At 39.6% G+C, this 23,923-nt stretch overlaps 1 protein-coding gene across 1 annotated transcript; it reads left to right on the forward strand.

Annotated features, from left to right (window-relative positions):
- Nucleotides 1-816: 816 nt before the first annotated feature.
- On the forward strand, nt 817-10,194 carry LOC107282524 (protein SCO1 homolog, mitochondrial). Its single transcript, XM_015810316.1, has 6 exons — nt 817-1,036; nt 1,534-1,624; nt 2,466-2,663; nt 7,268-7,360; nt 7,502-7,617; nt 9,299-10,194. Exons 1-6 carry the CDS (start codon nt 884-886, stop codon nt 9,428-9,430), a joined length of 783 nt encoding a protein of 260 aa, XP_015665802.1. The 5' UTR covers nt 817-883; the 3' UTR covers nt 9,431-10,194.
- Nucleotides 10,195-23,923: the final 13,729 nt, after the last annotated feature.

The raw sequence follows: 23,923 nt of genomic DNA on the forward strand, positions 1-23,923 counted from the left end.
AAGGAAATAAAAATGCCGACGGAAGTGATTTCATTTCCTTTCCTTCGCCATAGAGCTATAACTGTAAACTCTGTACCTTGCGTTGCGACACCTACTCTTTAAGTGCTGCAAAGAGATAGTTCCTGGTTTTCTTCCATCCTGTTATCTCCTCTCTCTTTCTCTCCCCGGTCGGAAGTGGGTAATTGGTAAATTGAGTGGGAAATCGAGAAAGTCTGGAAGCTAGGCTCGGTTCGCCTTAATTTGTTTCCACAAAACAAATTAATGCTTGAAGAGGTTGCCAATGGATGTCGTCTTCCCCCCCCCCACGCTTGTTTTAAGTTGAAAAGACGGACTTTTCCCAATATGAAAATGCTTGAAAAATTACCTAGTAACCCACTTGTTGTCAAACAGAATGAAAAGTTGGGATTTCTCCAACTTTCTTACCAGTATTACTATTCAAGAGAAGTTAGAAAGAAAAGATCACCATCCCACTAAGAGAAAAAGAATATATTATTATTATTATTATTATTATTATTATTATTATTATTATTATTATTATTATTATTATTATTATTATTATTATTATTATAAAAGCCTTGACTGATAATAACCCTCCTTTCCAAAGCCGCCTTAATTCCTTTCATTCCTTTGAAGTCCGCCTATTGCGATTTCGAGAGACAGGCGAACGAGGAGCAGAAAGTCCTTTGACGAGGGCCGGATTTCAACGGTGCCCGCTTCTTCATGCAAACCGTAGGGAGCCAAAAGGAAACACAAGCGCCCCTTGCGGTCCTCGGAGGGTACAGGACGCCATGTGACAGTCTTGAAGCCAATGCAATGGCAGGACGCCGGTCTGTCCCGGAAATTCAAGTCGGGCGTGCTGGTTCGTGAATCCGGGAAGGGAAGGATGGCGGGAGCGGTGCGGGTTCGCCTGGCGTCGCTCGCCCTTTGCACGCGTCTAGAGTTTCGACCGCATTGTTTCCCGCGCTGCTGTCCTGTCCGGCCCCTGGTCACCCCACCCCCGGTCAAAGGAAGGCAGAAGGGCTTCAAGAAACCTGGGGTGAGGCATTCCGGCTGTAGAAGTCAGAGTGGGAGAAGCCGAGGGCAGCTGCTGCAAGCGCTGGATCGCTGGGCCCCGGGGAGAGGGCCTTTCTTTGGGCACCTTTGCGCGCAACCTTCTTGGCCAAAGAGGGCGCTTCGGTCGGGATCGCGGGTCTGTCCTTTCCGCGAAGCTGGAAGAATGACACTTGGCCAAATCCCTCTCTCAGGCTGGACTTGCTCAAAGGTGCGGAGTCCCGTTCGTGAGATTTTAATCGGTGAACTTAAAAGGCATCTCCCCATCTTCTTTCCCGATCTTGAGCTTAATCTTGATCGTCCTCATACAGGCAGAAAAATAAACCGGCTCTGCCGGGAATAGGGGAGAAAAATTAAAAGCGCCTGGAAAAAGGTTAGGATAGACCACGAGAAGTCACACGATTAGCGCTCGTAAGAAACGGGCTCGGCCTGACGCGAAAGCATTTATTTATGAACATTTCGTTTTCTCTTCTTTCCCAGTAGCCGGTAACTTGGAAGAGTTTAGCAGTCACGGCTGTGATTGGAGGTGGGATGCTGGGACTACTGAAATACTTAAAGAAAGAGAAAGAAGCAGGTGGGTATTATTTCAATCATTCTGTTGCTTTTTTATTATCATGTATTGTAGAGATGTAAATTGTGTTGTGCAAATAATTGCATATCTAGTCAAGGGTGGCTATTGGGTAGTTTGATTTTTTTTCTAAACTGATGGTTCCCAGATGTATTGGGAGTTGTGATCCAAGCACATGAAGGAATGATACAAATAACTGTACATTTTTATAATTGATTCTTACCATCATGAAATATGCCCAAGCATGTGTTATGGTTTTTATTTCTGCTTATTGTCCTTCTCTTCAGGTGATTTCCCAATGTGTAGATATTGTAAATATTAAAAGTTTTTCCTCTTTCAGGTTATGCTAGCAATAAATCTCTGCTCTGGTATAAAATTGGGATGCTGTAATGGCTGCTTCAAAAATCACTAAAGCAATAAATGTACTAGCATTTATTGAAATACAATCAGGATCAATCTTAATTAAAGCCCCTGAATCTAAATACAACAAGATAGGATATAAGTGATCTTAAATAATTTTCTGCAGAGATTTTGAGAGATTCTGGAAGTTTCCATGTTATCTCTTCCCAAGTTGTAAATATTTCATTGTACTATTTCTTGTACTGCCTTTAGCATTTGCCATTGTAATTCTGTATTTTTATCCCCAGGATAGATAGTATTTTCTAGGTAAAACAAGAATAAAAAACAAACCCAAAACAGGTTCCAAGAAGAGACACACTTGAAATTGTCTCTCAGGAAAAGGTGAGGAATTAGGAATGTATGTATAGGAATTTCTGTTGGAATCCTTTTAAGATTTTCCTCCATCAAAGCTGCCGGCAGATAATCTAATTTTGTGATCAAATTTCAGCATTGGAGAGAGAGAGTATCCGATCCATTGGAAAGCCTTTGTTAGGAGGCCCTTTCTCACTTGTTGATCACCATGGACAATCGAAATCAGATCGTGATTATCTGGGCCAGTGGGTTTTAATCTACTTTGGTTTTACACATTGCCCTGACATTTGCCCAGAGGAACTGGAGAAAATGATGCTAGCAGTGGATGAAGTTGGTAAGTAAATCCTGCTGAAACCTGAACTTTTAATTTGATTTGGTTTTGGCACCACCCAACTCCAGAGTGACTGGAAAGATTCTCTATGTGAGGCAGTCATGCTGTCCTTCTCTTGATTAAGAGTATGATTGTGACTCTGGATTACCTTTTTATGATTTGGGCCCCTTTTATCAGAGAGCTTGTGGAGAATAGAACATGGGAGGGAGGTAAATGTAAAGGAGGAAAGAATCTGTGTAGAAAAGTTTTACAACCATTTAAAACTCAGCTATATGCAACAAGGTAAGATACACATTAAAAATGAAATTCTGATGCCTGTTCTCAAAAGAATGAATATCTATCTATCTATCTATCTATCTATCTATCTATCTATCTATCTATCTATCTATCTATCTATCTATCTATCTATCTATCTATACATACATACATACATACATACATACATACATACATACGTGTGTGTGTTGAGTGTTTTTTTGATACACCTGTCAGCCCAAATATGGGAGGAAGAAATCTTTTGCCTGTATCAGCTCAATCTAGAGCCATCCACAGGCAGCAGTCGCTACTGCAACATCATTTGTAATCATCTCGAAATAGCTATCCCAGTATAATATATATTGTTTAAAATCCTAAAAATAGAAGGCTGACTCCTGGGTAAATCCATATTCGGGAAACCACAAACTGTGAGACCACCAGGAGATTAAAACTATAAAAGTTTAATAAAGTTAAAACACTTAGCTTTCGCCGGCCTTCTGCCAGCATCATCAGGGTGACTAGCAGTCAATGGGATGGCTATTTATAGGAGTGGTGCCTTTTGCACCCGACTCCTGGACCTTGTGACTGGGCCCAAACGATCTTCCTGCGTTCGGTTCCTAATCGTCGTATCGCAAGCTGACACACTCTTGCCTCCCTCTTCCCCACCCCATTCCTTCCCTGCTTTGCTCGTACATTGGGGGGGGCAGTTTTGCACCCAGGGTACCTCTTTGTTGCCCGTTGTCCCCCTCTCTCTTCCTAGCCACCTGCGTTCCAACTTTCCTCCCCTCTTCCTCGTTGCCCGTGACCCTACCTACCTGAATGAATGAATTTAGTCAGCCCAGGTGGGGCGAGTGGAAGAACGACAGGGGTGGATCGCTGAGGGACACAGGAGATACGGGAGATACGATCAGAGAAGAAAGGGGGGGAAGTGCCTGTGGGAACGGCAACGAGGTGGCTGGGACCAGCTGGACTCCAGGAAAGGGAATAGGCACCCCGAGCCGGGTGGATTTGACCGCTGCAGGGAGTAGGAGAGCAGGATCACATGGGCAGGCGGCGCGGGGGATACAGCCGAGGAGGGCAGGAGGGGGGAATGTTCCATCTACCCCCGGCCCGAGTGAGAATGGGTTATGTGAAGGCGTACGCACGGGTGAGCATTGCAGGATAAGAACAGCCAACGGGGGGAAAACCACCGCTAGAACGCAGCCTACGCAATCAGGGCCAGTGACGAGGTCCAGGGGCCGTGTGCAGGCCTCATTCAACCTATAAAAGACTCTCCCATGGACTGGCTTCTTAAGCCCTGATGATGTCAGCAGTGGAAGCTGACGAAAGCTTGGTTGTTTATCGGTATTAAACTTTTATAGTTTAATGATTTTACCCTGGTGTTCACTTTTATTTATTTATTAGCATATATATATATATATATATATATATATATATATATATATATATATGCAATGATAAAAAATCCTTGAACTCTGAGAAGGATATAAACCAGCTGTTTATTGTTAAAAAAACTAAAACTATAAAAAACAACTATTTACAATACTAAAAACAACCTAAACTTTCGCTGGTCCACTGCCAGCCTCATAAGAGTGAGTGTCAGGGGATGGGGAGTTTTCTTATAAACCTTGCTAACTCAAGTTTCTTGCTCATTGACGGTGTGATAGGGCTGTCTGTCCTAATTGACCATAATTGCCTCAGTTGTCCCGCCTCCCCTCGTTTGCATTCCAATTTCACAGCCTTCTTTCTTCCCATTGTTTCTTTTTCCACCCTTCCCATCCTTGTCAATCCTATCTTTCCTAATATTGTTGCTGTTGGTGTATTTTCCGACACCCCCCCGCAATCATTCTGGGCTGCGCATCTGGGTTCGGCATTATAGGTGCCTTTCCGTTGTTGCTGCTCCCCCCCCGTTTTCCCCGTTTATCTACCTGCTATTCTTGCCCTCTGCTGTTTATCCCTATCGGCCCTGTTCCCTCCAGTTTCCCTTCATGCTTAGGCATGTGCGTGCACAGTAGCCTCCTGTCCCCCTGTCTCGTCTGCATTCAATCAGCTGGGTGGTTGCCGAATCGCTCCCAGATTCACTCCGTCATCTGCGCCCAGCAGGTGGCTCTCCGTATGCAGGTGTGCACGTGTGTTGCGGTGTTCTCCCCCCCGTCTTGTTCGTATCCGATCAGCTGGTGTTCTTACAGGACTATTTGCGGGATCATTCCTCCACCGCTCGCCCCGGACGGGCGGCCGTTCATCTTGTTTCTCCTCCCCGCGGATCGCATTACTCCGGTCCTCGTTCTCCCTCTTCCTTACCCTCAGCAATTCGTCGTGCATCCGGTCTCCTTTCCATACAATAAATGCCTTCTCTAGTTCCTCTCCTTACGAGCGCGGTCCGCATTCTGGCTTGCTCTTTATGCGTTTTTAGTGCCTAATATGCCGGGGGCAGATCTGTATGTCTGTTGATCGAACAAGCATCTGAGAGCCAAGCCCCCGGCATATCAGGCACTAAAAACGCATGAAGAGCACTCGTTAGCTACACACCCAGAAACGTGATACACTAATCACCTCCACAGTTGAACCATTAATACACATAAAACATGGATGAAAGGGAAATGTATAGTATAGGAGAGTAAAGACTTGGTACCCATACTCAAAAAGGAAAATCTTTGCATAAGAAAGAGCAAGAAAAAAGTCATGTTTACCACTAAAAGGAGCTCAGTGGTGTACTGTTTTATTTGTCCATAAAAATCATCTTACAAAAGGACCTTTTTGCAGTTGGAATGAATGAAATTCACACTTGCGCAGTTTTTTCCAACCTTGGTCACCAAAGATTTGAGCTGTGCTTTCAGCCTTCTGCTAGTTTTTGCTTAGACTTTAATAGAGGCTTAACCCTAATCATTACCAAAAGCTAAATATTAAACAGAAGGGAAAAAGACTTTCACTAACCACAGAAATTCAAAGTACCACACTAGTTTTCCATGTAAATTTCAAAGATGCTTAACCTAACTTCACTCAATAAGCTGCTCAGAGTCTATAAAAGAAAGAAATATTTTTTAAAAAAAATATTTGCCCTAGCTAGTGCTCAACCATTTAATCCTAATTGTAATATGATCCCAAGACTACCATTATTCATAAGAATTCTCCCTGATCCTAACTTTCTTGCTATTTTAAAATAGTATTCAAGGAAATCTTATTTTAATCTCACTCTAATGCCAAAAAATATTTAACCAAAAGTTTACCTCACTACTCAATCCTAACATCAATCTTAAGAGTAACTATGAATTCAACATAATATTAATAATCATGCTTATTTTTACTATAGACCATTTGGAATATAAACAAATGAGTCCTAGGTTGATAGTAATATTTATCCTAACCATAAAGATTTCCCATTAAGAGTAACACAGTAGTAATTCCCAGTTTGGTAATAAATTTGATAAATAATATATTAGTATTAACATTAAGAACTCATACTCATCATCATACTGGGTTTAGCATAGATGTAAATGAATCCTAATACTTACACTAACTTCATGGTAATAGTGACATCTTTTATTACATCAGATGATCCCAATAGTAATATAAACCATAGACCACCACTGACCATAAACATTCACCTTGATTCTAATCCTCACCTTCATTTAAAGGATTGATTTCAAACAAGATTAAATTTAATGTTAACATTACACAAACCTCCATTAAAATAAAATATTTTCCATCACCGTTGACTCAGCCTTCAACCTAATTTTAGTATCAATCAAGACTAATAAGAGTCTATAGCAATACACTCTCATTTTACATTTTTAGAATAGAGTTCCAGGAATTTCAGTGTTAATCTCACCTTATCACTCATGAAACATTTGCTACAAAAAGTGATCCTAACTGTAATCAAAATTTAAGTCTACCATATAAATTCATTCAGATTTTACCTTTTATTCTACTATTTCTTTTATTTCAAGAAAGCTTAACTCTAACCTTAACTTCAGTCTATAATAATATATTATCTAGTCAGTTTGTCAGCATTCAGTCCAAAGAGTATAGTGGATTTGAGACTACCAATATCTAAAACTCATCCTCATTCTATCCCTTATCCAAGATTTTAGCTGAGAATTCAGGGAAGCTAAACCCTAACTCTGAATTCAGCTCATCTCTTAAAACTTGTCCAAAATGGACCAAAACACACAAAAAGTTTAAATCACCACCCTGGGGAAGTTGACTATGTATAGGCTTGAGCAGATGGAGTAGAGGTATAGGTTTGTGTTTAAAGTGATCAAGAGACTTAATCTAGTGGGCCTGCAAATTTGAACATAAACAGTCTTGAGGCTGATTACTTGGGGATTAAATATTATCTTTTATGATGACAGATAGAATCGCATCTTTGCCTAATGTCACTCCACTCTTCATCACCATTGATCCAGAGAGGGACAATGAAGAAGCCATTGCCAAATACGTCAAAGGTAATCACGGCCTTTCTTTTTATTGGACACTCTATACTGATTCCATTTTAACTTGCAATTCAGTCCAACTTCACTTTTTATAAATTGGGCTCTCATTTTTTTTAATGCATCAGATCTTGATGATTTTATTTTTGTTTCAAGAGTTTTCACCAAAGTTGATTGGTTTGACCGGTACGAAAGACCAGATTGATGAGGTGTCTCGAGCCTATCGTGTCTACTACAGCCCTGGTCCCAGAGATGAGGATAATGACTACATAGTGAGTATTCTTTCTATGAGTTCTCCCATCAATGGATAAAGATTTTAGTCTCTGAGAGAGGTTTTATGGGTCATTGAATCAACAAAATGTGAATGAGCAGTGAGCAAAACAGCCCTAGAAGAATACAAATTGGAAAACATTGGGAGGGGGCTCAGAATGTTTGGCCTACAGCTGAGCTTCTTTTCTGAATGAATTTGGCAAAATAGATGTAAATGGAAATGTCAGAACCGTAAAAGGCAATTATCGTAGAAAACATGGGAGCTGACTATGCACTTTGTTCTGAACAAAAGACTTTCTTTGTGAGGAGATAGCATTTGGCCAAGTGACTTTTCTGTTTCATGGGGAACTGCAGTTTGGTGATCTTCCTTTGTGTTGAAAAACATTGGTTGGAACTTTCTTATTTTAATCACGAGCAAGAAAAATTAAATCGAAAAAAGACCTTGTCAACAGTAGAACTGAAAACATTGTTCTTTGATACTGAGTTTGGTTTTAATATGCATAGTAATTTTTAATAAGTTCATATTGGGATTTGAAAAATCCAGTTCAGGCTTGTGTTTACCTTCGAGTCTTGGCTCCTGGTAATTGCCTGGACAAGCCTTTGCCTTTTTTTTTTTGGCATTAATTTTTTGAACATGTTTTCTAATGTATTATAGAGAAGGATTGCAAAAGAAAGCAGCTTTCCAGTCCAACCTGGACTGGTGGTTTCCCATCCAACTGCTCAGCAGGCCCAGTGGTGTTTAGCTTTTGAGCTTGGACAAGGCCAGATGGGGTTGCCTTCTCTTAAGGCAGGGGTGTCAAACTGCTGTCCCGTGGGCTGGTTTCATCATACCGAAGCCGCGCCCACCCCATTGCCAGCAATGCAAAAAGAGTCGCGATACGTCACGTCATGTGATGTGGCCAGTTTGACACCCGTGTCCTAAGGGAAGATAAAAATGGGCAAGTATCAGCACCAGAAAATAGACAGGAGAGGGCGCCAGATAATAAATGACAGTGGCCCTAAAAAGCAAGTAGAATATCTTCAGTCTTTGTTGTTTGAAATAGGAGTTTTTATTAGCCTTAAATATTCCCACACATACTTTAAAGTATAAATATGCCAAGGCTTCAATACTGATTTTGGTTCTTCCAAAATGAGTAGTTTGCTAATGAGAAAGTAGTATTTTTAATTCGTATTTTGTATGTCTGTGTGTGTGTGTGTGTGTGTGTGTGTGTGTGTTTAAGTATCTGAAGAGGCTTCTTGCTGCTGCTATTTACCTGCCTCAAGAAATTCAGTATTATTCTTGTGCCTTACAAAAGTTGATTTTTTTCCCCTCATACTCAAGGATATTTTTACTTAATTTTTTGGTAATGGGGAAAGCTTGGTTCCAGGGCAGATTATCTTTCACCAAACATAGCAGCTCAATAAAGGCCCCCCACACACACAATTCTTATATAGGGTTTGGCTGCTTTTGTAATCTTATCATCAGATGTATGGGGCTCTGCTTTTTAAAAAAAATGTATTCTCACTTTTACTGCTGAAGAAATATATATTTTTGGTACTTACTTGCCTATTAAAGCCTTTATTAGAAATCAAGAACTGGATAATAGTTCAATCACAGAGACAATTTAGTGCTTAGCAGAATTATCTAGTCTCAGAATTTCAGTCTTATCTCCATCTCCTTTTTTTGTGTTTGTTATTTTGCAGGTGGATCACACTATCATCATGTACCTTATTGGGCCTGATGGGAAATTTGTTGATTATTTTGGCCAAAATAAGAGTAACATTGAAATTGCTGCCAACATCCTAAAGCACATGAAACAATACAAGCAAGAATAAAGGACTTAGATTTCTGACTGTCAGGCAAGCATGTCTAAAATGCATTAATTGTGATGCATTTTGCGTCACATTAACTGGAGGAAATACACAGGTGGTCTGCTGTGGCGTCTTCTTCGTGCTGTTGAATTTACTAAACCTATACCTACAGACTAAGACTCAGTTCTGAAGAGAAGCTGGATGTCTTTCACCAATGATATTTTTCCAGATATGCTCTGGATATGCCTTAGCCATATAGTGGCTTATTAAAAGCTTTTGGTGTTGATGCAGTTTTACCACCAAACATACGCTACAATGCTCTCTTCATTAGAAGTTCTTGTTCTTGACATGTTGAAGAGACACCTACTGAACTGACATGTATTGAAGATATCATTGGGACTTGTCTTCTCTCAAGTTTGATGCATTCCTCCTAGGAAGTGGAGCTTCTGGTCCTTTCTCAATGAACATTTCCAGAGAGATTTAGAGTGTCACTTTTTGTTTTTTTAAATAATCGGTTTACAATATGGCTGCTCTTAGGCAACATGGTAGGATGGGAAGCTTCACTCTAAAATCAAGTGTGGTGCACAGATGGTGAAATAAAGTGAAAGAAAATTAAAACATGTGTTCTCATCTTAAAATCTTTAAGGAGATAAGGTTTAAAACAGAACCTGTGACTAATTTAATTAGATAACTATGAATAGCAGATAAATGTATATGTACAGTATTTGACTAGATAAAATAGTTGTCCTTTGTCACCCTCTCATTTAGACTGAGAATTAAAATGTTCATTGATTTTTCTGTTTTGAGCAGCTTATATCTGAAAAGTCATTTCTTGGGAAAGTACCCTGCTAGGTTTACTTTTCTTCAGACAGACATTTTCATGTAAGAAGATTCTCCTAGAACTGAAATATCTTCTGTGAAGCCAGATTTGGGGGGAGGGGGGAATGACAGTCTCCTTTAATCTAAGTGTCCATCAAGAATTTCCTTGGGTCAGCTTGCACCAAGTGCTTTGGGGACTTTGATAGAATTTAAACTTCATTCTCAGCTGTTAAGGATTGTTCCATGCCTAGATGGCTCTTCTCTCTACTCTGTGTGAATGTGGGAGTGAGAAGGATCAAGAGTTAGTAAAAAATCAGATATCAAAGAGTCAGCAAGGGGAAGAGAGGGAATGGTTCTGCACAAGCAGTGGGATGCATGCATTTGCACACAACAGCCCCATTTATGCAAAAAATTGAGCTGTGAGCACCCGTCGCTTGCACAAATGGAGCTGTGCACGCTCGCCCACCTGTGCAGCCCAGTTCCAAATGGGCCACAGTCCAGTACCAGGTCGCGGCCCTGATCTAAAATATAACAATGTGTACTAACTGTTGTTATTTTTTTATCCTGATATATGAGGCTCTAGTAGAAGCAAAATTAACTGAAATTTGGTTGTATCTATATTTTCACCAGGGTTTTGATGTAACAATATGAGAGAGCCAGTTTGGTCTAGTATTAAGACACCAGACTAGATACCAGGAGACTATAAATTCTCATACTGCATTAGGCATGAAAGCTGGCTGGATGGCTTTGGGCTGTGATGTCAGGCTTGAGTGACAAGTCGATCAATTCCTGTTGCAACCAATGGATCAATAGTGCTAGGCTGCATTAACAGAGGGATAGAATCAAGATCACGTGAAGTATTAATACCCACTTTACAATGCCTTGGTAAGGCCACACTTGGAATACCGCATCCAGTTTTGGTCATCACGATGTAAAAAAGATGTTGAGACTCTAGAAAAAGTACAGAGAAGAGCAACAAAGATAATTAGGGGACTGGAGGCTAAAACATATAAGGAACGGTTGCTGGAATTGGGTATGTCTAGTTTAACGAAGAGAAGGACGAGGGGGGACATGATAGCAGTGTTCCAATATCTCAGGGGCTGCCACAAAGAAGAGGGAGTCAAGCTATTCTCCAAAGCGCCTGAGGGCAAGACAAGAAACAACGGATGGAAACTAATCAAGGAGAGAAGCAACCTAGAACTAAGGAGAAACCTCCTGACAGTTAGAACAATTAACCAGTGGAACAACCTGCCTCCAGAAGCGTTGAATGCTCCAACACAGGAAGTTTTTAAGAAGAGACTGGACAGCCATTTGTCCGAAATGGTATAGGGTTACCTGCCTGAGCAGGGGGTTGGACTTGATGACTTCCAAGGTCCCTTCTAACTTTATTATTATTATAATACTCAGTTGATCTGAAAAAATGTGGACCCTGCACTTGTGGGAAAATGCTAGGGGAAAAAAATCATTTAACAATATGATGTATATATTTCAGCCCCGGTACGTAGACCAGGCCAGGAAATGTCACAGGAAGGCTAATGCTTCTTTTATGGCGCTGACTATAATAACAGAATCTTGCAAGTCCGATTGCACTGTACCTCTTCCTTCTGTGAATTAGGGAGGCATCTGCCTGAGGTGCTCCCAAATGTTACCTCCTCTTTCTGGATTTTTAAAAAATGCTTCAGCCCTTTTTGCCTAGGTAATGATTCCTGCATATCTCTGCCAAGGTTATGTTCCTTACTCTCTACAACAGGGGTGTCAAAACTGCTGGCCTGCGGGCTGGATGCGTCATGCCGAAACCACGCCCACCCCAGCTCCGGCAATGGGAAAAAGTCGCAATATGTTGTGACACGTCACGTGACATGGTGAGTTTGACACCCCTTCTCTACAATATATTCTGAGTAACCAGCTCACAATCGTCAGGGCACTTTGAAGTTCTGTTATTCAGAGGCAGTCCAGTCATTAGACTGGGAGATAATTTGGATGAGAAATTGAAGCTGCTGAACAGTACACTCTGAGTTCCTCAAATATACAGAAAAAAATACCTTGGCCAATGTTGAAAAAAATACAGGTTTATGGTACGAAGATACCAAATGCTGATATTGCCGATTATGAAGAAATATAGTCTATATTATTGGTAGTCCTTGACTTATTGACTTATGCTCATTCATTTAGCGACCATGGGAAGCTTTGCTGACACTGAAAAAAAATGACCCGCGACTGGCCCTCACATTTATAACTCTCATAGTGTCCCCATGGTCACATGACCAAAAATTTAGGTCCTTGGCAACCAGCACTAATGCAGTGCCCGGGATCACAGAATCACCATTTGCAACCTTCACAGGGGGATTCCAACAAGCAAAGTCAAAGGAGGAATCCAGATTTGCTTAACGGCCATGGCAAATAAGGTTGTTAAATTGGGCATGGCTCACTTAACAATCTCATTGCTCAGTGACAGAAGTTCCAGTCCCAATTGTGGCTTTAGGTCAAGGACAACCAGTAAATGACATGATTAATGGAGCGTTTGAACTACAGATTTTTTTTAAAAAAAAGTTATCGCAGCCAAAAACCCAGTTGACACATTGCAAAAGAAAGCATGGTACCTCCATTTAAATGCCACAGAAACAAAATTATGAGTGTTAATGAGTGGCTTGAGTCATAAAGGATAAAGCCCAAGCAAAATGAAGGTATTGAGAAGCATGGAGCAAAATATCGATGAGGAAAATGAAGAGGAAATTATTGTGTCAGAAACAACGGGGGTTGCTAGGTAAAAGTATAGCTTACCAAGCGGAAAGAAAGGTAGAAGAAAAACAATTGGCTAATTGGTCTACGCAAGAATACATATCCTCAGAATATGAGTTAAACGTTGTGTTTTGAAAGCATCTCTTAAATAGCAGGTATTGAGCTGGGGAACCCAGAAAGGAAATGGGATATGACATTCTTTCAACTTGCTTCCACTTACTTACCAACTAAACAGTGAACTTGGTGTCTTGGCCAAGTATTTTAAACAGATTCTTCTTTCAAAATCCTGCTCTGGAAGTGTTCGGGCTGTTGCCGAGTGTTTGGAAAATGGGGCAGCCACACTTCTTGTGATCATAATTTTGAAGTATGGGAGGGCCGGCGTTCAAAAGCCCTGCACATGATCGCGTCATTGCCGGTGTGTATCTGTCTTTATAAAGAATAGCTTCTTTTAGGGGGTGTGCACTTGATTGGAGCTTTTCTTAAGCCAACCAACTTATTCTTGCTCTCTGCCCTTTTGAGTTTCACTTTTGTCAGCACTTTCTTGGCCCAGGCCTTTGGGGATCTCCTTTCACCAAGGGACAACTGCAGCATTCCAAGGGGGAAAACAAATTCCTTCTTGGCACGCCTTCCACTTTCCATAATGTGCTGTAAATAACCGGGGAGTCAAAGTCGGTGGGAAGGAGACAGAGACAGAGCCTTTCGTTACTCTTCATCTGCCTGCCCAAGTCATACCTTGCTCAGTCAGAAGAGGACACTCAAAATCATTGAGAATTATGAAAACTTGCCAATTGGTTGGAGCAGGGGCTGGGAGGGGGGGAAAGGATATGATGCATGGAATGTTATATAGATAAAATGCTTAACCTAGGTTCAGGGGTTTTTAAAAAAAAAAATAGAACTGTTGCAAATCTGTAAATGAGACTAAAATTAATATTCTGCATAAAGTAGAAGAATCTGTCTTTTCCTAATGGAGTTGCAGGGCTTTAATTGCTTGGCAAATCCTAGATCAATGTTCCTTCTAATTAATGTTAAAACTTCCTGCATCGCTGACTCATAATGATTCCTTGATTTTCCATCAACAGATCTCTATGACAATAAAGATTTTTAATTTTTTCAAAAATGAATGGGAACTAAAATTTCATCTGTAGCCATTGGCCTATGATGATGCGTGTGGTGCATGTTCAGTACAGTGTATATATATGAATAGAAGACTCAAGGCCTTATTTGTGTATTATAAGATGAGGGAAAGGATCATCGTGTGTAGATGAAATCTAAGGAAAACCAGAAAGAAGGGGGAAAAAAACAGCATTTCTCAATATTGTGGGCACTCTGTCACTCTGTGGCTGCTGGGTCAGCCTAGCGCATTCACACCTGCTACAGGTGATTTTCCTGCTTATAAAACACTACCTACAATATTTCTAGTTATCATAGAATAATTATCAATAAGGTTTAAAGGTTTCCCTTGCCCAGTCGGGACCGACTCAAGAAGGTGGTGATCTTTTCTGATTTTCAGCCGAGGGAGCCAGCGTTGTCTGAGAGACACTTCCATCATCATGTGGCCAGCATGAAAATATGGAAGCAGTACCTACTGTATTTATCTACTTGCATTTGCAGACTTTTGAACTGCTAGGTTGGCAGGAGCTAGGGCTAGTAACGGGAGCTCACCCTAATCGTGTGGGGCTTGGGTCTCAATAACCCAGGCTGTCGGCTTTCCAGCTGGCAATGCCAGCATCTTAACCACTTAACCATTATGCCCCCTTCCGCTGAGCCATTGTGCCCCTTTGATAACTATTGCTAACTGTATAACTATCAACTATTCAATAACTATCCTTGTTTCACTTTATCCTTTCTTCATGGGGTGGTAAGTACACATTCACACCCAGCTTTGGGAACAGTAGTCCATGATGTAAATTTTTGGAGAACTTTCGCAAGATCTCAGTAGTTTTCTGTAAATAAATATGCTGGAGGCTGGCATTTTGCATACCCTTCCCATAAATATTGGGGCTTGCTGTTGTTAGGCTCTGTTGTTGGTAGGATCAATAGGGCTCGGCTTTTAAGGAACTCTAGTGCACTGACAATTGCTTGTCATTGCAACTGTTTTTAACTGGGTTGTTGGTCATCCAGAGTTGGTGCAGCCAGACAGGCAGCCATATCAATTTTTTCAATAAGATAAAAAAAAATAAAATAGCATTTCAAAAATATAAAAAGGATAATTCAGGCCAGGATCTTAGAGAATTTCAAGGGGAATGCTTTCTAGATTCCTTCTTTCCCAAGGTTCCACACTGGGAAATCCATATTTAATTTTTTTTAGGCAACATTCTTAAGCCAGGATTTTGCAAGTAGAAGTACATATTTTTTTTGGGATTACAGTCTTCTTTGCATTTATTGACTGTTCTTTTATTTGTAAACTGACAATGCTGACAACAATAAATCTGTACAGACATTATAGTTTATTATATGGTACAGGAGATTGCTCTTTAGAATCACTGAATGTTTAAAATGAAGGGATCTTCATTTCAACACACTGGTCCTTGTCCTACTGTCAGTTTCCATCAAGACTGCCTCCAGAATGTGACCAAAACAGAATCACTTTTGTGTAATGGGGTAGGGAGATAGCTGAGGTGAAAGACAAGAGAAGAAATGCAGACTCCTTCATCTCAGACTTCTTTTCAAAGATCTTCTTGTAACACTTTGAAGATGTGATGGGTTTTTCATCCACCTGCTCAATTAGAGCCATTTGGGAACTAAGGAATAGAGCAAAACAGCAGACTGATATGGAATAACAGCATGGTGTTGCAGGACTAGCCATGAAAATAAAAAACAGGTTCCACAAAGCACACAGTCAGTCAAAAATGGCAATGAAAGGAAAAGTAACAGTCAATTGGCAAGTGGTATTCCATGTGGAAATAATAGGCAATATTGATGGAATGATAATGAGCCTTCCCTGCCATTGGGTGGTGGGGGTAGTGGAGAAAGTGGATGAAACATACTCTGTATAAGCCTTTTACAGGGAGACTACGGGAATTTTGGAATGGCTGTAGAAAGGAAAGGTGTGTATGTCTTTCTGTTGTAGGTTGGATATTTTGAGATGTAAAAATGGGGCCTGAAAAGGCACTTTACCCAGAAAGGTAGTAGATAGACCAGGAGGAACAGAGAGTAAAGGAAAACTGGTATACTTTCCATCTGGTTCTTGAGATCTTGTGGTAGACAATTTTTCATAAGAGTAGAAAACAGCAACAAAGATGATAAGAGGTCTGGAGGCTAATTCTTATCATGGATGGTTATGGGAACCAGGTATGTGTAGCCTGAAGAAGAGATGGCTTAGGGGAGACCTGACAGCAGTCTTCCAATACTTGAAGGTCTGTCACAGGGAAGAGGAGTTCAGTTTATTCTCCAGAGCACCTGAGGGCAGGACAAGAAGCAACAGGTGAAAGCTCATCAGAAGGAAATCCAATCTGGAAATAAGAAGGAATTTTCTGGCAGTAAATATGATTAATCAATGGAACAGCTTGCCTCCTGGAGTTCTGAATGCTCTATCACTGGAAATTTTCAATAAAATTGGACATCCTTTTATCCAGGATATCATAAGGTCTCCTGCCTTGGGCAGGGACTTGGACTAGAAGATGCCCAAGTCCCTTCTAGACCTATGATTCTATAGGTTTGCAGAAGGAAGAGAAAAATTCTATCAATAGCTGCTTTCCAGTACTTTTTGGCTGTGCCAGTTTAATGTGTTCCGTGTCTTCCTGAACCCATAGTTCCTTTGAAGTTGGGGAGTCAAACTAGTTCAGAAGATGGATATTGGTATGCTTATTGTGTGAATTAGAATCGGTTGAGTGGGCAAAGGCAGTTGATTCTTCCAAGCTGTGGAAGTAACTCAGGAGGGATTGCTCCAGGGACCTGAGTAAGTTATGCTTCAGAGTCTAAGAAAGCAATATACTGGAGACACTAAGTTCAGCTCCTGTTTGGCCTGGTGACTTTTCCTTTAATTTTTATAATTTTCATTAGAATAAGATTTTACAAATATTTTTTGAAAACTACAGAAACAAAAAGGACCAGAAAAAGATTATAAAAGGATAACAGAAAAAGTGAATAACAAAAAAGAAGAAAGAAACGTATCTAAAGAAGTGACTTCTGATGTTTGCAGCAGGTATTCACATAACAATTGTCATCTCCAATCTCCCATGTTGCATATCATAGTTCCTTTAAACAAATCTTTTAAATCAATAAATCCTGAAATCATCATCAGCAATTTAATCCACTTTCAGAAAAAAAAATCTATAAAGGGTTTTCAGTTTTTATATAAGTAATTGTAGTACCCTCCTCAATCAAAACATCAATTTAGCCATTACTGCAAACTTAGCCGTCTTCACTATCCATTCCTTCATTACTGATGTTTCTTTAGTCTTCCATCTTCCAAAGACAATATAAGTAAACTGGCAGTCTGGGTAATGTAGGAAAGTGATCTTTACAGATGGAATCACCTTCTGGTTAAAGAACCAGTTACAAAAACTGTTCCTGAATGTGCACAGTAGATGCATTTTATGTTACCTAAAATTGTTTGGTAGCTATGATTTATTATCATTGAAACAACTTTATTGATTAGAGTCTTTGATCAGCATTATAAATAAGAAAAAAGAAAATACTGTAGATTGCTGCAGAAAGCCCATTACCAACAATTATTATAAAACAACAGAACATCACATCTAAACCAAAGCTTTGCACAATTGTATCACCAAATGTTAGACTGCTACAAGTCCTTACTTTATTGTGACGTATTTTCATAATCTTTATAAAATTTGATTTGTCAGAGTATTAGTTCTGAAAATTAGTTCTACTGTGCTTTTTTCTTTTTTTTAAAAAAAAGAATATTCATTCTGGCCTGAGCAGTTTTAAAAAGACATTGAAGTTGCAGTCCTATTCCTGAAAAAGATATGCAAGCAAATAACTTCCATCATTAAAGCCATCTTCATTTCAATGATGCAAGGACATTGGCACATGGGCAGAGATTTTATGTATTAATGCAGAGCCTATAATAGCAAAATCTTGGATGGAGATTTTAACGATAGCAAAATTGCTATGGCGAGCACTGAATTATCAAGAGCACTGAGCAACATCAACATTTTTTCTTTGATTTCTATTACGCATCTAATTTTAAACGTCTATTTTGAATTCAAACCTTTTCACCATAATATAGGATCTCTTGAGAATAGCTGCTCCTTTCCGCCCCCTCCCCTCAGTGTTTTGCCTATGCCATCCTACGCCAGGACATCATGATAGAAGCTCCTTTGGAATGAGATGCTGTAGTTCCATTTGTCTCCTTGAGAAGCAATTGCATTCCTGGTATGCAACACAGAGTGCCAGAAAAAGGACCTTGACCAATGGAATGACAATGCGCCAGATGAAGTCGAAGGACTTGAGACATTCCAAAGGAGAAGGACAGCACAGGTGGGCTTCTTTGTGGCCAATCAAACCAGAGAGAGAAGAGCAAGAAGAACACACACTTTTTATGGGAATGCCAAAATAGATTCGAGGGGGCATGCCAGTATCCAGGGCTTTGTGCTATATACAACTGCAAGAAAAAAGGATAAGAGGGCGATGGAATTAACAGGAAAGGATACTAAATACAACTGTAGTCAATGTAATGACATGACTGTAATGTAAAATTGGAGGTTGTGTCTCACGTGAGTGAGATGAGTGGTCTCTAAATCTGATAAATGAATAAAGTAAATAAGTAAAATGTGTTCAGCTATTTTTCTTGATTCCTTATAGAGAATTTCAACACAAAAACATATCCTAGCACAAGAGTGTCATCTTTCTTATTCTAAGCATTTAGCCCAACCCTCAAGAAAATCTAGATCCTGTTGAAAGTCGATAGACACCCCTCAAGACTTTCCTATAAAACTTATAAAGAATCTAGCTGTTTAGTTGTGTCTTTCTTTGATAAGCTGTTTTTGTTGAAAAATGTTTTAACTTTCAGCATTTATTTTATATGGGTGCTATTTTCCATGACGGTATATAATACATTTTAGAAGAATGCTGGATTGTTTTGTATTGTTGGTGCAACTAATTAAATTTGAAATATAAGCATGCTGCTAGAGACTTTCAAATTCCTATCTTCATAGCAGCCCCACCTGCTGTGACTTTTTTGGTTATTCTGGTTTCTACGTGTTTGCCACAATCCAGTAAAGAAAATTTGAATGCTAACTATATGAATGAAAATTAATTTACTCTCACATTACATTTCCTAACACATCACTGTCTTCGTTCATATCAATATCTAGATAAGAAACTCAGACATGTCAAATTGCGATTTTCTATTCTGACATTGAGTTATTTATTACTTTATAGAACCCCTGAGTAATACAAATTTTCTAGCAACAAAAAATAAATATAAACAATAATAAAATACATTGAAACGGTTTAGCAATGTTTGAAAATAATCTTGTTTCACAGAGTTACTTCAAAAGTGAACAACCAGTTCATTGTAGAACAAAGGTGTCCCTAAGTCATAAAAATCCACTGGGTGATTTTGGGAAGTCATTTACACTCAGTGTAATATATCCCACAGGAGTCTTGCAGGAAAAATTTGGAGATGGGAACATGACACATCCTTTCTTTTCTTAGGAAAAGCAAGATGCAAGGAAATATTTAGGTTACCAGTAGTCATCATTTAGCGACTGCCTTGTTTAGCAACTGTTAGCAGTTACTACAGGGATGAAAAAGTAACTTTATAAATTTCTTACATTTATGACCTTTGCAGTTCTGTAATCACTGCTTTACTGGTTCCGATATTTTTTGCTAAATGCAGACTACCTATATTTACCAAAATTACTTCTACAAAATCTCAATAACATTTTTTTAAAAAAAATCATAAGAAGCATATGGTCTTCTGTATCTTATAATGATTTCCCCTGACCCAGTTCCACACAAGTTTGTTAAATTCTTGGTTTTCTTCAGTTTTAAAAAGGAATAATTGTCATTTTTATGTTACCTGTTATATAGGCTACTAACATTTTTTAGCAGCTATTGAGAGATGGATTTTTAAAAAAAAAACCTATAAGAAAAACTTCACAAAGTTTAAGGTTAGCAGCATTTTGCACAAGTTATTTACTTATTTATATTTCTAGAGTATTTGAAGACCCTACAGAATAATGAAGTGTCCATCTTCTACTACTTGAGAATATAAGTTACGTTGGTCCCCAGTTTCTTTGAAGAGCCAAGATTTTGGGGGGTGATATTTCAGAGGGCAAAGGTCAACAAGGAAAAGACATGCTTCCAGGACCCCATGACATGGCTCTCTTTAATTGGTAAGACTTAGATCATACCTACCGTCCTGATCTTATTTCTGAACCAGGTAATTATGTTGGGTTTTTGAGATCTTCAAAACTTTTCATCTTCTAAAATGTTATTAAAAAGCAACTACTAGGTAACTAAGATTTTTTACTGTCTTTTACAACATTCTGCTTCTGGATTATGCTGATAATAAGTGCTACATAACCACGAAGGGATTATAATGGCATGCTAACTGCTAGTTATGTAACACAGTTCTTTTGCCCAGTATTAATATCCCAAGTTGATTATCCCAATAATGGTGTTCCTGAAGGCCACAAGTCCCATTTAGAAAACACGTCTTAGCATTGGCTTAAATCCTTCCTAACTGTTTCAGGATCACACCTGTGGCTATAATAGTCCATCTTTTTTTTCACCAAAGAAACATAATAGGTAGAAGCATTTATATTACTTGTGTATTTTTAAAAAAACTTCTCTGTGAGGAGCTTGTTTGTAATAGGAAACCTAGCTGGTGGTAAAGGGCTGTGCCTAAAACTTTAAAAAAATATTTTGTCACTAATGATGAAGCTTTTAATGCTGGCCGTTGAGAACTTTATTTTACAACTTGGCTGTTGAATTGGGATTTAGTGGGCAGTGAAGTACAATTGTGGCCCACAGAAAACAGATTAAAGTCAATTCCAAAAATTCAGAATTTCCCAATCCTACTTTACATTAGCTATATTTTAGTCAGAAGTGATATAAAAGTAACAATTTACAAAGTTTTATGTCTTGATAGTTGTAGCTAACAGCTTCAAGTTATTATTCTGATTATACTACCATGAAATACTCACAAGGACAGGAACCTTCAAGTTAGGACTTCAGCTTTCACTGAATTTCTTCCTTATTTTCTGCTTCTTAATGAATAGCAAAACCTGTTAGAGGAAAAGATGAAATACTGTCTTTGGTTTCCAAAAGCAGTTCCAATGAATCTAGACTTACTGTACATACATACATTTACTATTTATTTATTTAGCCTATGGCAATGTTACTTAGCCAGGAGACTACAGTGTTAATACAAAGTTGTTTGGCTGCCAATGATTGCTAGTTCATTCAGTTCACACCTGCACACTATCCAGAGTGCACCATGAGGGCAAACTAGCTTCACACTCATAAGACTTGACAGCTTTCTCCAGTATCATCTGGGGTTTTCCAACCACCAATTTCACCTGACATTTCATCATTGCATTCGGGTAGGTCTGGCACTGGTTGGGTTTGTGCTTCTGCTCGCAGTGCCATTTTTCCCACCGAAGTGGTACCTATTTATCTACTTGCATGCAATATGTTTTCAAACTGCCAGGTTGGCAGAAGCTTATGCAAGTGATGGGAGCTCGCTCTGTCATGTGGTGCTAGAACTCAAGCTGCTGGAATACAGATCTTCTCCAGCACCATTAAGCCACTGAGCCACCGTGCCTCTCTAAACATTTACTTACTTACTTACAGTATATTTATTTTATTAGGAAACTGTACCATATTGGACTGATTGGCTTAGCACCCTTCACAAAGGTGGTAAGACTAAAAACATCACATTATTACAGCGCTGAGGAACCCATCCAATGTTGAGGGCAATCATAGCCTATATGTACAGCCACCGCCCCTCCAGAAGAGACAAGAATAATCTGTCAGATCTGAATGGCCTGCTCAAATACCCAGGTTGCAAAAAGCTAACAGAATTGGGGCCCATCTGATATCAGCAGGAAGGATGTTCCAGGGAATGGGAGCACTGATAAAGAAGGACTGACCCAGAGATCCTCCACAGATGAAATAATAGGGATCTGGAAGGGATCGTCTCTTCTACATCTCCAGGAGAAGGTGGCTCTGCAGATACTGAGATCCTGAACTTACTTTTTCAGCTTGATGAGTCTGTACACTCTACAAAGGCTTTCCTTTTCTAGTTCTTCTAATGAAAGTGACCTGCAAAGCCCTGTCTTCATGTTTGAAGACTTGCATAAAATGGATGCTTCTACTATTGGAGTTTTTCTTGGACGCCTAAAACAAACTCAGCAGTACATTCAAAAGGAGTTTGAGCACACAGAAGGCCACTGCTAAAAAAAGACAGAGCTCATTCTACAGGCTTAGGGAGGATTCTAAGAATTCATTTTTCATGAGAGATGTCACAGTTTATGACCATTCTTGAACGAGAGTATCCTGCTTGTTCTATCTGGAGCCAAATGTAATTCATTCTCTGGGATGCAGCCATGTTATTTGTCTCTTCTGTCATCTTTTCCTGGCTCATAAACATATTAGAACACAGAAGACATATCTATTTCAAAAACTGGACTGATAAGCTGAGTTCAGCCCTTGTTTAATTTTGAAGCTTAGGGTAGAATTCACATGAAGATAACTGAATCATGGGTTGATGGAAAATAGGACTTAAATGAGCTTATAGGTGGAGAGAGAGGGGGTGGCGCACCTGAAGGAAAGCAAACATACTAGAATAAAGCAGGTTGGAAAAGGGAAGGAGCCAAGGAAAACAATGACACTAAACAGAGTAAAAAGACCATCTCCTTGTTTTCTCAACTGACTTTTAACCAGTTTTCATCTCACTTGCCGTGCTTTGTCTTCAGGCCGAGACCAGGGGAATCATAAAAGAGGAATTCATGTTTTGTCCTGAGTAAACCAGACAGGAAACTAGATGAGCTAAATCTACTAAGCAACGATCTACATGAACAGAATCTTGCAAGTCTGAGGATACAAACCACTTACTATCATTTTTAACTGTCTGAAATTTGCCCATCTGGGTTTCAGCTGATTCATGAGCCATAGATCCAAGGCCAGAGAGGGTGACAATGATATTCAAGAGACCTTAGCTGTGAATAGATGTTTTGCTACACTGGCGACTGGATGCAGGCTGAGGTTGAGCTATTCAACCCACCCTGCTGCTTGATTGCATCCCTTACTGAATTTCTGGAGCTGGTACAGTATTGGATTCTCTCCAGTTGTTATCTTTTACCACAGAGCAGATGGCTTGTAATGTAACAATGGAGGATATTAGTCTTTTATCATGGACAGATAATTTTCTGGTCAGTCTCTGGCTTATCAGTATCACTAACCTCTGCAAATGTAGAGGATAATGAAGATGATCTTAATGTAAATATGCAAGACTGCTTACCTAGGTAAAAGGGGAAGAAGCATTTTTAAAGTTCAGAACAAGAAGATAATGTTCAGAAGTAGCTCAGAGTCCTCCCTAATTCACTGAACTATATGGAGGAGGGAAAGGTACAACACATTTCTAACTTGTAAATTCTGTTATTGTAGCCAATCTCAATAGAGAAACTTTTTGTTTATGGTGGAATTGATTTCCTGGTTTGCTCTATCTAGTGGGGCTGATAGCAAGAGATGTGTGGGACGGGGGAACCAATTAAGATGGTCCCTCCTGGAAGCCTAATGGATCTGCTTGGTTTTCAGCAGGTCATGCTTTGGGATTTGGCCAAAAATATGTTAGACAATTCTACTATATGCCTTGTCCATTTCTGGAATGTAGAAATGATGAGAGTAGTGAACACAATTGCTCCCCGGGCGGCTTTGTGGTTTATTTGGGAACTCTGGAATTGTTGAAGTGATGCTTTCAGTAATGGTGACAAAAGATGTGGAATGATCAAAACTAAGTACAAGCCCATATTCAGGCCTACATCA

The sequence above is a fragment of the Protobothrops mucrosquamatus genome, unplaced genomic scaffold, assembly GCF_001527695.2.
Source record: "Protobothrops mucrosquamatus isolate PMUCROS unplaced genomic scaffold, P.Mucros_1.0 scaffold_36, whole genome shotgun sequence".
In the NCBI taxonomy this organism is placed as follows: domain Eukaryota; kingdom Metazoa; phylum Chordata; class Lepidosauria; order Squamata; family Viperidae; genus Protobothrops; species Protobothrops mucrosquamatus.